The sequence below is a fragment of the Pongo pygmaeus genome, chromosome 6, assembly GCF_028885625.2.
Source record: "Pongo pygmaeus isolate AG05252 chromosome 6, NHGRI_mPonPyg2-v2.0_pri, whole genome shotgun sequence".
Classification (NCBI taxonomy): domain Eukaryota; kingdom Metazoa; phylum Chordata; class Mammalia; order Primates; family Hominidae; genus Pongo; species Pongo pygmaeus.
The window spans coordinates 42304185-42318018 of NC_072379.2; the positions used below are offsets into that span (position 1 = coordinate 42304185).

At 56.8% G+C, this 13834-nt stretch overlaps 2 protein-coding genes across 13 annotated transcripts in view; one reads left to right on the top strand and one right to left on the bottom strand.

Annotated features, from left to right (window-relative positions):
- Positions 1–13834, bottom strand: part of OGDH (oxoglutarate dehydrogenase) — a 481583-nt gene that overhangs the window by 414014 nt on the left and 53735 nt on the right. The window lies entirely within an intron of this gene.
- The window catches only part of CAMK2B (calcium/calmodulin dependent protein kinase II beta), a 110329-nt gene that overhangs the window by 30932 nt on the left and 65563 nt on the right, over positions 1–13834 (top strand). For all 12 annotated transcript variants that reach the window (XM_054494745.2, XM_054494739.2, XM_054494740.2 and 9 more), the window contains exon 2: positions 10371–10465. In XM_054494745.2, the coding sequence (XP_054350720.1) occupies positions 10371–10465 (95 nt within the window). The remainder of the gene's footprint in view (positions 1–10370; positions 10466–13834) is intronic.

A 13834-nucleotide genomic window follows, 5' to 3' on the forward strand; every position in this document is an offset into this window, starting at 1 on the left:
CCAGGGCCAGGAGGTAGCCTGTTGACTCATAGATCTTTCTAAATCACAAAGAGAGATCTCATGATATGCATCCGCAGTCTCCTTCTGGTGCTCAGTGCAGACATTGCCAATCAATCACAGGGCACATGCAGCCAAGCCCCAGCACTCCCACCATCCCTGGGCAAGCACTGCCCAGTGCCTTCTGCATGCCCGTTCTGGGCTGGTCGCTGGGACAGAGAGGGAGCAATCAGTGCCTGAGGACCAACTGTCTGTTCCGTAGCCCTTTTGCTACCTGTGCGTGCCACCTCTGAGGCCACCCATTAGCAGCATGCATCCCAGGATGCCTGTGTCCTTGTCCTGCCTCCTGTTGCACCCCTTCTGTCGGTACTGTGATACACAGACAGGGGCATCTGATGTGGTCCCTTGGGGTTGCGGACTTTGGCGAGGGCAGGGAGGACCCAAGAAGAGAGGCAGAGGCTGGGGGTTTCCTTCCTTGGAGAGGGGTCAACCAGGTGTGTGGGATGCTGGGCGGGAAGAGGGAGAATAGCTTTCCTGGGGATGTGTGGAGCCTTGGGAGCCAGTCGGACCCCACCCCACCCCGGATTGCTGCCCACTGCCTTGCTGCCACTGGCTTTCTTGCCTTGAGCTCTCCAGCATGACCCAGAGGGTCCTGGCTGTAGCAGTTCCTGGCAGTGGGTCTGGGCAGTGTGAGATGTGAGGCCCCTGAGGCTGAAATTGAACACAGTGTCACAGAAACAAGTCAAAAATCACACCATTCTCCTACCCTATACGGCTGGGTTCCTCAACCCTCAGGCCATGGACCAGTGCTGGTGCGTGGCCTGTTAGGAACTGGGCTGCACAGCAGGAGATGAGCCATGGGCAAGCCAGCATTACAGCCTGAGCTCTGCCTCCTGTCAGATCAGCGGAGGTGTCAGATTCTGCGCAAGCGAGGGATCTAGGTTTCCCGCTCCTTAAGATAATCTAACGAATGCCTGATGATCTTAGGTGAAACAGTTTCACTCTATTCAAACTATTTTCCCCTAGCCCTCACCCCAGTCTGTGGAAAAATTGCCTTCCGTAAAACCAGTCCCTGGTGCCAAAAAGGCTGGGGACCTCTGCTATACAGGATTGTCAACATATGGGAGGAAAACCTGTACAAACTCGATCTGGCTGTCTAGAAGTGACGACGACCACGTTAACCCGTGTGAAAATGTGGAAGCGCTCCCGTGCACCACCATTCACCTGTGAACCTCACCAGGGCATATGGGGGATTTTCTCATGAGCTTATTTGGTTAAGAAATGGCCTGTGCTCTGCTCATAGCATTGTCAGAAATGTGAAGAAAATGCTATCTCTGAATATACTTTCCTGGCTTGACCAGAGGATGAGCCGGTACTCAGTATTTGGGAGGAAATTTAGCAGAACGGTGACCTGGGACCTGGCAGGTTTGAGGCTTTGATGCGCTGAAGCGAGTGGCTTGCTGCACAGGTGGGTGGGAAGGGCCCTGCCCCTGGGAGAAGGGCTCTGATGGGAGGGGCACGTGGTCCCCAGGAGGCCGAGGGGGCAGCCACACCACTCTGCTGAGAGGGGCAGAGAGCAGAGGGTGCTCTGCTGGGTTTTTCTCGTTCTGAGATGCACCCACAAAGACCCCAGGGCAGTGGCTGCTGCTGTGGTGTGGAGCCGTCAAGTTTGGGTGTATCCTTGGATGAGCTTGTGGACATTAGGTGGATGGACAGAGGAGGTTTCTGCCTGGCTCTTTCCATGTGTTTCTTTGTTAATGTGTTCATTTCATCAGAAGCATCTCTTGTGGCTTCAGTGGATCACGTAGGGTTTCAGAAAGGGGCCAGTGTTGAGTCCTAAGAATAGAAGTCCCTTCTCCTTCCACTCCTGGCCCTCCAGAGCCTTTTTGAATAAAGATTTCTATGGTCAAATAGGTTAAGAAAAGGATGCACCTCATACTCCCTTCTTGGAGGTTCACAATACAGATGATCCCATTAAAGGTCCTGAGAAGTCCTGCAGTTAAAGAAAGGAAGGAAGGAAAAACCGTCTAACCTAATGGTTCCCAAACTTCTTTTCTCACAGAACCCCTTTTGCACCTAGCATCTGTTAACATCCTATGAAGCTTATGTTTGAGGAGTGTGATTTGGGAAGTGTTTGCCTGCTGCAGCTGCACACGGTAGCAGATTCCACAAGGCAGACCTGGACTCAGCATACATCCTGGGCTGAATTGCATCCCCCAGAATTCATGTATGTGGAAGCCCAGTCCTCAAAATGTGACTGTATTTGGAAATAGGATAGTAGCAGATGTAATTAGTCAAGTTAGGATGAGGTCATATTGGAGATATGACTGGTGTTCTTATAAAATGGGTGTTCTTGGACACAGAGACACATGCAGAGAGAATACCATGTAACTGTGAAGGCAGAGATTGGGGTGATGTATCTAGAAGCCAACTAGCACCAAGGATTGCAGGCAGCACCGAAATCCAGGCGAGAGGTATGGAACAGATTCTCCCTCCCAGCCCTAGGAAGGAACCAGCCCTAATCTCTGCCTTCTGGCCACCAGAACTGTAAGAAAATAAATATCTGTTGTTTAAACCTCTTGGTTGGTGGTACTTTGTTGCAGCAGCCCGAGCAGACTCATAAAGCATGGATAAGTTAAGACTTTAGCTCTTGTTGGGCTCCGAAGCTAGGGTTGGGGAGCCCTTGGGCCAAAGCAGGAAAGAGCTTTGGGAACTCTCTCTGGGGCTGTATGAGCCACCCAGATTCCAAGTTTGGAAGAATGGTTTTCCACTGCTGCTGACGTGAATTGTGCTTTTGGAAGTGAACGCTACTGAAATAACTGAAACAGTCATGGCAGGCCATTTTTGAGAAGGGAAGTTGGAGACCTCCTAAACGCTTGCTAATGGAGGAAGCACCCAGCTATCAGTGGTGCGTCAGCTTGAGGGAATATTCTTTCCTGTAAGTGAGTATATGATCTCAGTCAAAATATGGGGCTCGTATGTGAAGTGATGTTAAATACAAAAGTCAAACACAAAACAGGAACTCCCATGCTGATAAGGCACATGCTTGGATGCTGGCCCAGGCTGTGGCCGAGTTTGGGTGCTCACAAGCAGAAGTGAGTGTGTCCAGCTGCTTGTCTCCAATAGGGTCACCTCAGACCTAGTTTTTAGAACCCAGGATGCCTGGGCCCTGAGCAGGAGTGGATGACACAGCCCTGGGAGCTCGGCTTGCACCTGCCTGGGGGACGTCTTGCCAGTGGGGGGATAGGATGGCCACCTGCCTCCCTGTGGGATTTTACTCTGGGCCTGGGGACTCCAGCTCCTGCCTGGCGGGGCACCTGCTTGTCCCAAACTCCTCAGGAGCCCAAACACTCTCCTCCCTTGCTGGAACCCCAGGGCCAGAGAGGCTGGGGAGGAGTAAATACCATGCAGGCATCCACAGGACAGTATCCATGAGCAAAGAAGTATGCAACCGTCAGATCACACTGTTGAGGCTTCATTAACAGCGCAGGAGACATAGTGAGAGGAGAAAGTGGAAAGTGGCAACAAGAGCCCCCTAATTGTGTAAGAAGACACCTCCTCATGGTGCAGAGCTGCACACTTGCACACATGCAAACATTGATGGGCCCTACTGACCGTGTTGTGGGTTATGGAGGCAACGTCAACACATTCTGTAGACCCTCTTGTTTACTCCATAACAAACATTGTAAACGTAACAGTAATACAAACATACATTCCATCTACTGTGAAGGTGAGTTATGTTTTTATATTATCATAAGCAGAAAAATACACAAAAGAAAAAACCCACAACAACCTCAGCACTCTGTTCATATAAAAGTTACTGTTTCCACCAAACTGCTTAGGTCAAGATTAGAATATAAAAGGACCTCCCCCTCCGGCACTCCCAAGAGCTCATTTTAATCAAAGATAGGAACTGTGTTTTTAAGCCAACACACAAATAAATACCAATTTGATTTAGTTTCACCCACACAAGAAAAACACAAAGGTCCGCATGAGGTCAGTGGACTTGTGCCTGCTGGGGTGTCCCCAGCCCCTAGCCCAGGCCTCCTCATGGAGCCCACCTGGGGCCAGCCAGGCAAGAAAGGACGTAGGTGGCCTGAGGCTGGTTTCAGAACAACCATTTATTAATTTACAGCAGGAAATAAAGCTGTCGACCTGAGAGTGCTTATGTGGCTGGCCCAGACTCTTCCAGAAGGTCCTGCTCTGGAGGACCCGAGGGGGGAGGGGGCTGTGCTTGCTACTAGGGAGACAGCGCCTGGCCTGCGTGGGGAGCGTCACACGCAAAACCTGGATGGGAAATTTCGATTTACAAAACAGGTCAGCCAGGCTTGGATCTTTTGCTTTTACTCAAGGCTTCTCAGCTTCTTTCTAAAATTCTAAAATTTAAGAACTTCCTGGAATTGCGTGTGGCCTTGCTGTAGATTGAAGGGGTCCCATGGCCCTTGGCTGTCACTGTTGTTGGGAATCCGAGGGGGCGTTTCCGGCCCATTCTGCAACGTCTGAGAGAGGAGAGTGCACACGTGTGTGTGCACACGCCTGTGAACTGCAACCGACCGGCGAGGCTCAGGACTGATGTAGGCAGCCCTGGCTCGGGTGGCACAGGCCCCAGCACTTGGGGAGGAAACTGGATGGTGTGGACATGGGCTGCGGGAGGCAGAGAGAGGAACAGAGAGAAGGCAGAGAGAAGCTGCTGCCTCCGAAATTTCCGCTAAGGGAACGGAATTCAAGCGTTGAGTGGGCCGACGCAGAGGCTGCTTTGATCCTGTGTGGCCCAGCGCTGCCCTGCGGGAGCTCAGCAGCCTATCGTGGGGATCACATGCACGACGCAGCCGCGGGCACCTGGGTCCCTGCCTGTGCCGTCCTGGGAGCAGAATCACACTGCCAGCTCTTTCTGGATGCCGGATACTGTGTTGTGGCTGGTACCTGTATCACCTCATTCTGCGTAGGGGGACAATCACTGCCCTCTTACTGATGGAAGTCACCAGCCCTTGTGAGGCGGCTGGGGAGGGCACCTGAGCAAGGTCTGCGTGACCACACGCAGCACTTCAGCTGGGGCAACGCAGGCTGTGGGGACGCAGGGTCCGACCTTCCCTCCCTCGTGTCATTACCAAGTGTCTTAACTGGCACCCCAAGAACAGGTAATCATGGTAACCTCCAGTCTTCACCAGTGAAGGTGAGGCATGAGAGGGCCCTAGAGGGGCTGTTGTGTGGTCCTGCTGGGGGCAAGGCGAAATTTCCTTCCTGCTCTCTGGGCCCTCCCACAAACTCCAGCCAGGCTGCTCAGGGACACACCTCCTCCCAGCTCTCCGGGGAGAGGTGTGGGCAGCTGGGGAGGGCCGCAGTGCGACCAGCATGACCTAGTGGAGAGCAGGGCAGGCCACAGAGCCACCTGCGGTGGGGAGCTCCGTGGGGGTTGGTGGGAGCCACGGATAGTCAGCAACAGGTGGCTGCTTGCAAGTGGGGACTGGAGGGAAGAGGCAGGCACGAGGGTTGGGGGGCAGCTCAGAGCTGGGAGAGCCAGGGCCTGGACCAGCAGTCTGTTGTGGAGCCAGGGGAGCCATAGACTGGATGCGAGGAGGAGACAGAGGTGGATGGGGCATCCTGCAGACAATGACGCTTCCTGCCGCCTCTGCCTGTGAAGCCCCGGGAGCCCACAGGTTGCCTGTGAAACACCGACTGCCCTGGGTGGCCGCAGTCAGGGGAGCTACACTCAGCACCTCTCCTCGCAGGTGGCCTTCACCCCATTATCGCGTGAGGAGGCTGAGCCCCGCTGCAATGAAGGAGGTGCCCAAGCAGGTGCAGTCAAAGAAACAGGCCACGTAGTTCCGGGGCTCCATTCCCACCCAGAATTAATTCTTCCCCTTCTCTCTCAGGACAGGTTTCCCTGGTACTGTTGATCCCACTGTAAATGAGACAGGGTTCAGAGCCTTCCACAAAGCAAGGACTCAAAGAGTATTTTCTTGTTTTAATTAGCTTTATTTGATTTTAAAAGCCCCATAATATGCTTGGTGCCTAGGGGCCTCATGATCTGAACAGGTTATTCAAAATCGCTTTCAGCCTGGCTCGGTAGCATTCGTCCCATGCGGGCCATCATGCGGGCAACCTTGATGTTCAGCTGCAGTTCGCAGCCCACAGGAACATCGACCTGGGATCCCATAGGAGCACCTCTTCCGGCTTTTTCCTGCCTTTGCCCCAATCCACTGTGCCCTTGCAGCTGCCTGGGGTGGGCCACACCCCAGGGACAGGCGTGTGATCAGTCTGTGCACCTGCAGTGTCATCCAAGGCGTTCTTTGCTGAGCCGGAGGACCATGCTGCCACCTGCTAGGCCCGCCCGTGCTTCCAGATAAGAAGACCGGGCTTCGAGCCTGTCTGTGCGCTGGTGGGGAGGTGGGGAGCCTAAGCCCCAGGGCTTATTTACTTGGGGCCTTACTTACCAGGGCCTTGTGGCCTCAGTGTAGCACAGACCCGTCTACCCACAGGCCCTGGAAGCCTTGGTGGGTCTCCCTTCCTGCTGGGACACTCTAGGGGCTGGTGTTCCTGTACTGCTGGGCTGGACAAGCCCTGAGGCCCAGCAACTCCACGCTCCACAGCCCACTGTGTTGCTTGTAGGTCAGTTCTTGCTCCTATATCACGGCCCAGGCACTGTGTCTGATACCTAGGTCCAGAGTATAGGGCACTCTGCCCACAGAGAGCCACTGGAAGGGGGAGTGGCAAAAGTGAACAGATAGATAATTAAGTAAACTAACCTAAGGAATGTGGGAGGTGCAATATCTAAAGACCAAGCTGACTTTCTGTGTGAGGTGGGAAAGGGGGGAGCTGTTTGCATTGGATCTTGAAGGACGCATAGGAGTTTGCCTTGGCATCAGGGACAGGCTTACGATACAGATCCAGGCTCTTTGTCAGTGTTGTCTCTCAATGTTTATAAACTCTGGCGAGCAAGCACTGAGTCGCAAGGGAGGATGGTGATGGTGCTGGCTTTTTTGCTCTTGGAGAAGTCGGAGATGTTGGGGCCCCAGCCATGGCCTGCATGGCTCATGCTAAACGTGTTTGTGGCCACTTCTCAAGAGGGCTGACACTTCCAAGGGGGCTTCCTGTGACAGATTACCATCTGGCAAGTGGCAGAACCACCAGGAAGGGGAGGAGGCGGAGGTGGATCTGCAGCTGCCAGCCCAAGTTCCCTGGGGAGATGGCAGGATGGGTACGGGTGAACAGCCATTATGGGGAGGAGCCCCTTTCAGGGTGCTCTTTAGGGGAAGTGGTGGGTAAAGCGGGCAAATAACTGGGGTGGGAGACTTAAGCATACATTCCTTAAGTCCCCTGGAGGAGAGAGGAGAGGGAGAGATTGGGGGGTGGCGATGACATTGGGGCTCAGAGAAGGTTTGGGGCTACAGTGAGGGACAGAAGGCGTGGGAGAGGCAGAGCCCAGGAGCGGGGCGCAGGGAGCAGTGGTGTCCTTGGGAGCCAGCCCTCCTATGCCTTCCCCCAGCTGGCCACCTTCTCCCTCTGGGGGCATCCGAGTCGCTGGGAAAGGGGACCCTGTCCTCTCTTCTTGAGGGTGCCCCCCACCCCACCTGCAGGCCTGTGTCCAAGAGCAGGGCCTTCTTCACCCCCGGGCCCTGCACCCCTGGGCCCTTCCTGCTGAGTGTCTGCTGGGTGCCTAGCACTGTGCCTGCCACATCCTATGTCACTACAGCTGTGCGGCCTGGTGCTCTCACCCCACACTCATCCTGAGGCCCCCAGCCATGCCTTCCTCCTTCCTCAGTGATGCTGCCTGGCCTCGGCCTCCTGGCTCTGGCAGTCTTACCTGTGTTCCCTGCCCCCGCCTTCCCCGATTGCTGACTGCTCCGACCTAGGCTGATGGTGCAGGGGCGGCTCTGGAGCCTTCTGCAGAGGAGAAAGGGGCTGCCTGACCCAGGGAGGGGAGAGGGATCAACTGGAGGAAGCCCTTGACCCACCCACCTGCAGTCAGGCTCTTGGTGATATGGTGCATGGATGTCGTGTGCTAGGGAACAGCTGTGGCTTGCCGCCTTCTGCTCCGGTACCTGTCTGAATCTGGCCAGCAGCTGGGAGCCTGCTGTGCTGGTGGGAAGCTGCGCTTGGGTCTCCTCCCTGCTCTGGGGATTGGCTCAACACAGCGGTGCCATACGGGCATCATCAGCTTGGCATAGATGTGCAGTCTGTTGAACTTCCCACTGAGGGTCAGCCCTGCAGTGTGTGGTCGGGTCCTGGCGCACGGAGGCCCAGATTCCCCGCTCCCTTCAGGGCCTGGTCCAGAACACTCAGTGGAGGCCTGCCAGGTCAGCCCTGCGGCCGCTGAGCCCTCTAGGGGTCAGAGCGCTACAGATGGTAGCTCAGGGCTCGTTTCGGGAAGTTCTCACCTCTCCTGAGCAAGAAGTCTGGCAAACAGCCACACAGTGGCCCCGGAAGGCCCTTCTGCTCAGTCGTATGGATGGGGAAACTGAGGCTCAGAGAGCTGTGTCACCCCGTCTAACCGGAATTGAAGCCAGACCAGCCAAAAAGCATGATCTTTGCCCTCACCTCAGTCTCCTAAGTTAATGTCATATGTTAAAAATAATAATCCTTTCTTTATATTTTTCTTTAAAAACATTTTGAGAATGTAACCGATGCACATGGTGAAAAAATCAAGCAGAGCAAGAGAATGAGGAGTGAACAGTGAGCACCTCACTGTGCCCCCCCCACCGTGCCCCCCCGCCACGCCCCCCCCGCCGCGTCCCCCCGATGCCGCATCCCCCCCACGCCGCACCCCCTCCGCCATGCCTCCCCCCCGCCGTGTCTCCCACCCCTGCGTCTCCCCCCACCTCTCCTGAGGCAGCCCCTGTCCCTGTTCACGGGTGGACTTTAAAAATCGAAGACGCAGCTCAGTGGCCGCCCAAGCACAATGACTGCTCATGAGACCTGAGGCGTTAAGAAAATGTTCAATTAGATTTAGTGTAATTATTTATCTTTCCAAGGAATTGAACAGTACTCCTTTACAAAGATTTATCTCCACAAAGGACTGTAGATAAAACTGTGTTCGTGTGTAAGACGCTCCTCTTCCACCACCCAGAGCCGTTGGCCTGGACTCCCATGTGGGTTTCTCAGGCTGTCCAGGCCGAGGAAGCTTTCTGGGAGGGGAGGCTGTTCCTGTAGGGGGGAGGCTGGGCACTTTGCAGGTGCAGACACAGGAGGGCCCTGCGTGCTCCGGTTTGCACGGGTGGGTGCCCACCTGGTGGTGGGCTTCCTCCAAGCCACCCTTTCTCCCAGCCCCAGCCTGAGAGCATCCTCTGGCCCTTTTGTCTGGACTCAGACCCTTCATGTGACATTTCTTGACCAGGCCCCTTGCCTCATGTGTGCTGTTCTTAGAAAATGATCTGAAATCAAATTAAATCAACCGTGGTGACTAGTCAGATTCTGCGGGGCCTCCTGGTGGGCACTGGCCCCCTCCCCTCCTGCCTCATAGACTCTGTGGCTCCCATTGGGTGGCACTGACTCCCTCAGGGCGCCCTGAAGCCAGGGCAGGAGCTCCTCTGCAGGCCAGGCTTTGTGGGGTACGTTCATGGCCTCTTCTCGATGGCCTCAGCAGCCTTAACCTGCTTCCTTCTTTGTGTCTCTTGGGCTCTGGACCATGGTTGATGCTGGTCAACTCCCTCTGTCCCCCGTCCCTCCTCCCCTCTCCCTACCCCCAGGCTGTCAGTTCGTGAATGTCCCTTCGCCCCTACCCTGGACCTCCATGGCCTCTGCGATGACACCTGGACAGTGGAGGCTCTCAGGACCCTCTCCTCCAGCTTTGCAGTTTAATGATGTGATGTTTCTCTCTCCCTACAAAACCTTCCATGAGTCCCCATGTCTGACCGCACAAATCCCAATGTAACTGCCCTCTGGAGCTGGGCCTTCCAGACAAGGCCAGCTTCATTTGCCTCTGGGGAAGACTCAGCAGGGCCTCATGGATGTGGTACAGAGCCCCCGAGGATGCCTGCTGAGAGGCCTGTGGACGTACACTCTTGGTCCAGCCAACCCACAAGGATACAGGCCTGTAGGTCACACAGGAGCTGAACGGGACCCCTCCACCACCCTCCTGAGGGCCTGACTGGTCCTTCTCCTCTGCACAGCCTCCCAGGGTGTGCCATCTGCCAGGGCTCTGCCAGCCGTCGGGAAGCCGGCCTCTGTTCTGCTGGTGTTGAGTGGGGCCAGCTGAGAGTGGCTTGTGAGGGGCACCCACTTCCTCACAGTTTCTGACTCACAGCCATCTGCCCAAGGCCGGGCCGGTGGCTGAATGCTTAATGGGGAGTGTTTATGGGGAGATTAATCGGCTCTCTCTCTTTCTCCTTGTCTGTCTCTGTCTCTGTCTCTCGCTCCCCCATTTTCCTCCCCAGGGGGGCTTTCTCTGTGGTCCGACGCTGTGTCAAGCTCTGCACCGGCCATGAGTATGCAGCCAAGATCATCAACACCAAGAAGCTGTCAGCCAGAGGTAGGGCATGGGGAGTGGCCTGCCCAGCTGCTGTCAGGCTGGGGCAGGGGCTTTGGAGGCCGTGCCCTGTGGACTGGGCGGCAGGCCCCTCCCAGTCTTGGCCAGCACTTGGCCCACCTGGCCTGTGGCTCCATGCACAGATGCAGTGGGGTTCCTGGAGTGGAGGCTGTGGCAGAGGGAGGCACAGGAGTGTTGGGGACTTGAGGGCGCCTCTGGCCTAGTGGGGCCCAGGCTGGTGGGGGTGCCAAGGGACCCTCAGACCCTTGGATGCACCTTTGTGCTCTGGTTAGGTTGTTCTCAGGGCCCCCTTTCACCTCCCCTTCCCAAGAGTATTGGGGTCTCTGCCCCCAGAGCTGGAGGGGGAGAGGTTCAAGGTGGCCAGGTTGCCATGGGGGTTGGGTGGTGTCATCTGCCCTGAGAGCCGTGGGCCAGATGAGAGCTCAGTGATAAAGTTTCGGGTGACCAGGCAGTGCTGTGGTTGGCCATCTGCCTTCTGACAGCAGAGTCCTGGCGTCGTGGCCTACTGGGAGGTGACCCGGCAGTTTCCTAACAGAGCCCAAGTCTTCTACACAGTGGCAGAGCACTCCCACCTGTCCTGCGAGGGCTTCTCAGATGTGCAGCGTGTGTGCGAGGAAGGGCCTCGAGTGGTGCTGGCCCCAAGTGGCCCTCAGCGTGTGGATATGCCCCATCACGGGCCTCCCGAGCCCTGCTGGCGATGGTCAGCTCTGGGCGCTGCAGGCAGTGATGGAGCAGACAGGCTCCTGCCTTCGCGGGGTCTCCCTGCCCTCACGGGGTCTCCCTGCCCTTGTGGGGTCTCTCTGCCCTTGTGCTGTCCTTGTCCTGTGGGGCAGGTCGAGGACAAACAAAACCCAAAACCCAAAGTCAGCACACACAGCAAATCTGATGGTGATGGGAAGAGGCCTCCCGGGGCAGCTGCTGTGGTTGGAGCACAGATCTGAGGAGGCAGTGGGGAGGGACTATGGCAGGGGTCCTGCTGGAGCCCCAAGGTGGGGTGTACCAGAGCGCCAGGTGGGGCTGTGGAGGTGGGTGCAGGAAGAGTGGGCTGCCTCACTGAGGTGGCAGCCCCATGTCACTGCCCCGTACAGTGGGGTTCCATGGAGGAGGGGCTGGCTGGATGATGCCCTGGTAGAGGGAGCCAAGCGAAGCCCCTGTCTGCGGCTCTCAGCCCCTCCCCTCCCAGGGCACCGCCAGCAGCCTTGATTAGCATCCAGGCGCAAATCTGAGCTAAGTGGGAGCTGGAGAGGCCCTGACCCATCTGGCCAGGCTGCCAGATGCTGAGGGCCTAATGTGGGCAGAGACGGGCCTCCTCTGGGTTGGTGGGAGAGCTGCCTACTGTCTGTGGCCTGCAGTTTACAGTGATCCAGCCACCTGTGGGGGCGGGCCTGTGCCATTTGTGGAGCGATGTGTCGGCATTGTTTGAGCGACTGCTGTGTATTAGGCCATCAGTGTTTCCCCTTCTTAGGAGCATTCTCTGACACCAGGCTGTGGGGAGGTCCTTTAGGCTGCAGTGGGACCTGCTCCTGTCCCAGCGCTTGTCTGCCTACTCGTCACTGAGCCACGAAGGGGCTTGGCAGTGCCCAGGGCTGGGTCAGTCCCCATGTGTGTGTCCCAGCCCACGAGGGGCCATGGGAGGGTGACACTGCAGAGGGTTCAGCAGGGACACTGAGGAGTGGGCTGGGGCAGGTCCAGAGGCATGCGCTCCCAACCATTCTCCACACATTGCAGGGGCCTGGGTGTCCCTTCTGCCCTGTGACTCTGCACAGCTGGAAGTGGGCCACCTGCTGGTCAGCTCTGTTGGCCCCCTGGGGCCCAGCCTGTGGTGGGGTGGGTGGGCCAGGCTGTGTTGCAGGACCTAGGGCAGTCAGCTTGTTTTTTCTTGATCAAGACACAGAACTGGTCATAAGTGGGCAGTGCTCAGTTGTGCCTGTGGCCAGTTCTTGTGGGGTCTCTGGGGGACATCCCTGAGGCCTGGACACTCCATGCCTGTCACAGGGTGCCATAGAGAGGAGGTCTGTGTGTGCGTGAGCGTACCTGTGCATGTTCACACACATGTCTGTGCGCACATGCATGTGTAGGTGCATGTGTGGAGCATGATAGAGCCTCTGGAATGGGACTGTCTGGCCCTCCGGCAGTTAGGCTGGGACCAGCCCAGGCTGAGCTGGGGGAGTGAGAGGTCCTTCTGGTTCCTGCTTGGGAAGATGCTTCAGGTACCCAAGGGGCCTGGAGTGAGGCAGGTGGGGGTCCTGGAGGTGGCCCCTGGCCGGGAGAGCAGTGGGCAGAGCTGAAGGCCACTTGCTCCAAGGGTCAGCTTCGATGAGCTCTGGGGTGTTTGGACAAGCAGGTGGGAAGAGGAGGGAGTGGAGTGGCCTCTGTAACCAGGATTTCCGTCCAGACTCAGGAGGGATGTCCAGGAAGGCTCCAGAGACTGAGCCATGTGGTTGAGAGCCTCAGTGTGTCATTATGGGTGGGACCAAGGGTGATTGGGGTGCTGGAGGGCAGATGTCGCCGGGAGCAGAGGGCAGGAAGCTGCTCATGCCGAGAGGCCTGGCCAGGGTCCTGGGGTGTCTGCTGAGTGCACAGACCCTGAGTGGGCTGCCGTACCGGGACCACAGGATCTAAGCTGCCTCTGCTGTCCTCCAAACCTGTGCCGCTGGGAGTCGTGGGTCAGTGTGGTCATCTGCGGTGGCCAAATTTTCCCCGTGACCACCCAGGGACTGCTGCTGGCTTGAGCCCAGGCACGGGGATGATCGAGTGTGGGCCACAGCCTGCTGTCCTCCTGGCCCCAGGGAGCAGCTCATATGTCCCGTGGCTGTCCCATCATGGATGAAGACCCACAAGTGTCCGGTGGCCCTGCTGGACCCTGAGTCCTGGCACTGCCCAGTGCAGCCTTCTCTAGCAGGCTTGAAACTGAGGCCTGAAGAGATGCCAGGCCCAGCTCAGGTCCCACGGCCACCCTGCGATGACAGCAGTCATGTTAAAGCCAGCACCTCCCGCGTGCTTGCTGTGTGCACTGCTTGATAAGCCCAGGAGGCTTCTGTGTTCCCTGACGTTCTGTGGCTGGCACTGGTGGAGGCACTAGAGTGAAGTGTTCTGGAGGGGTGTGGGAGTATCACCCAGCACAAAGGTGGGGTCCCTAAGCCAGGAAGAGCAGGAACCTCAAACACCTCATGTTGGAGCCTTCCAGGCACCCCCTTCCCCTCATCCCTCTCCTGGTTTTATGCTCATCCCTGCCTCGTTTCTCTGTTGTTTTGCCACATGGGCATTTCACCTGCTTGTGTCTGAGCCTGAAAGTGGAGTTGCGCTGCCACTGTGACCTGTCTTGTGCTCGGGTGATGTTCTAGGGTGTGT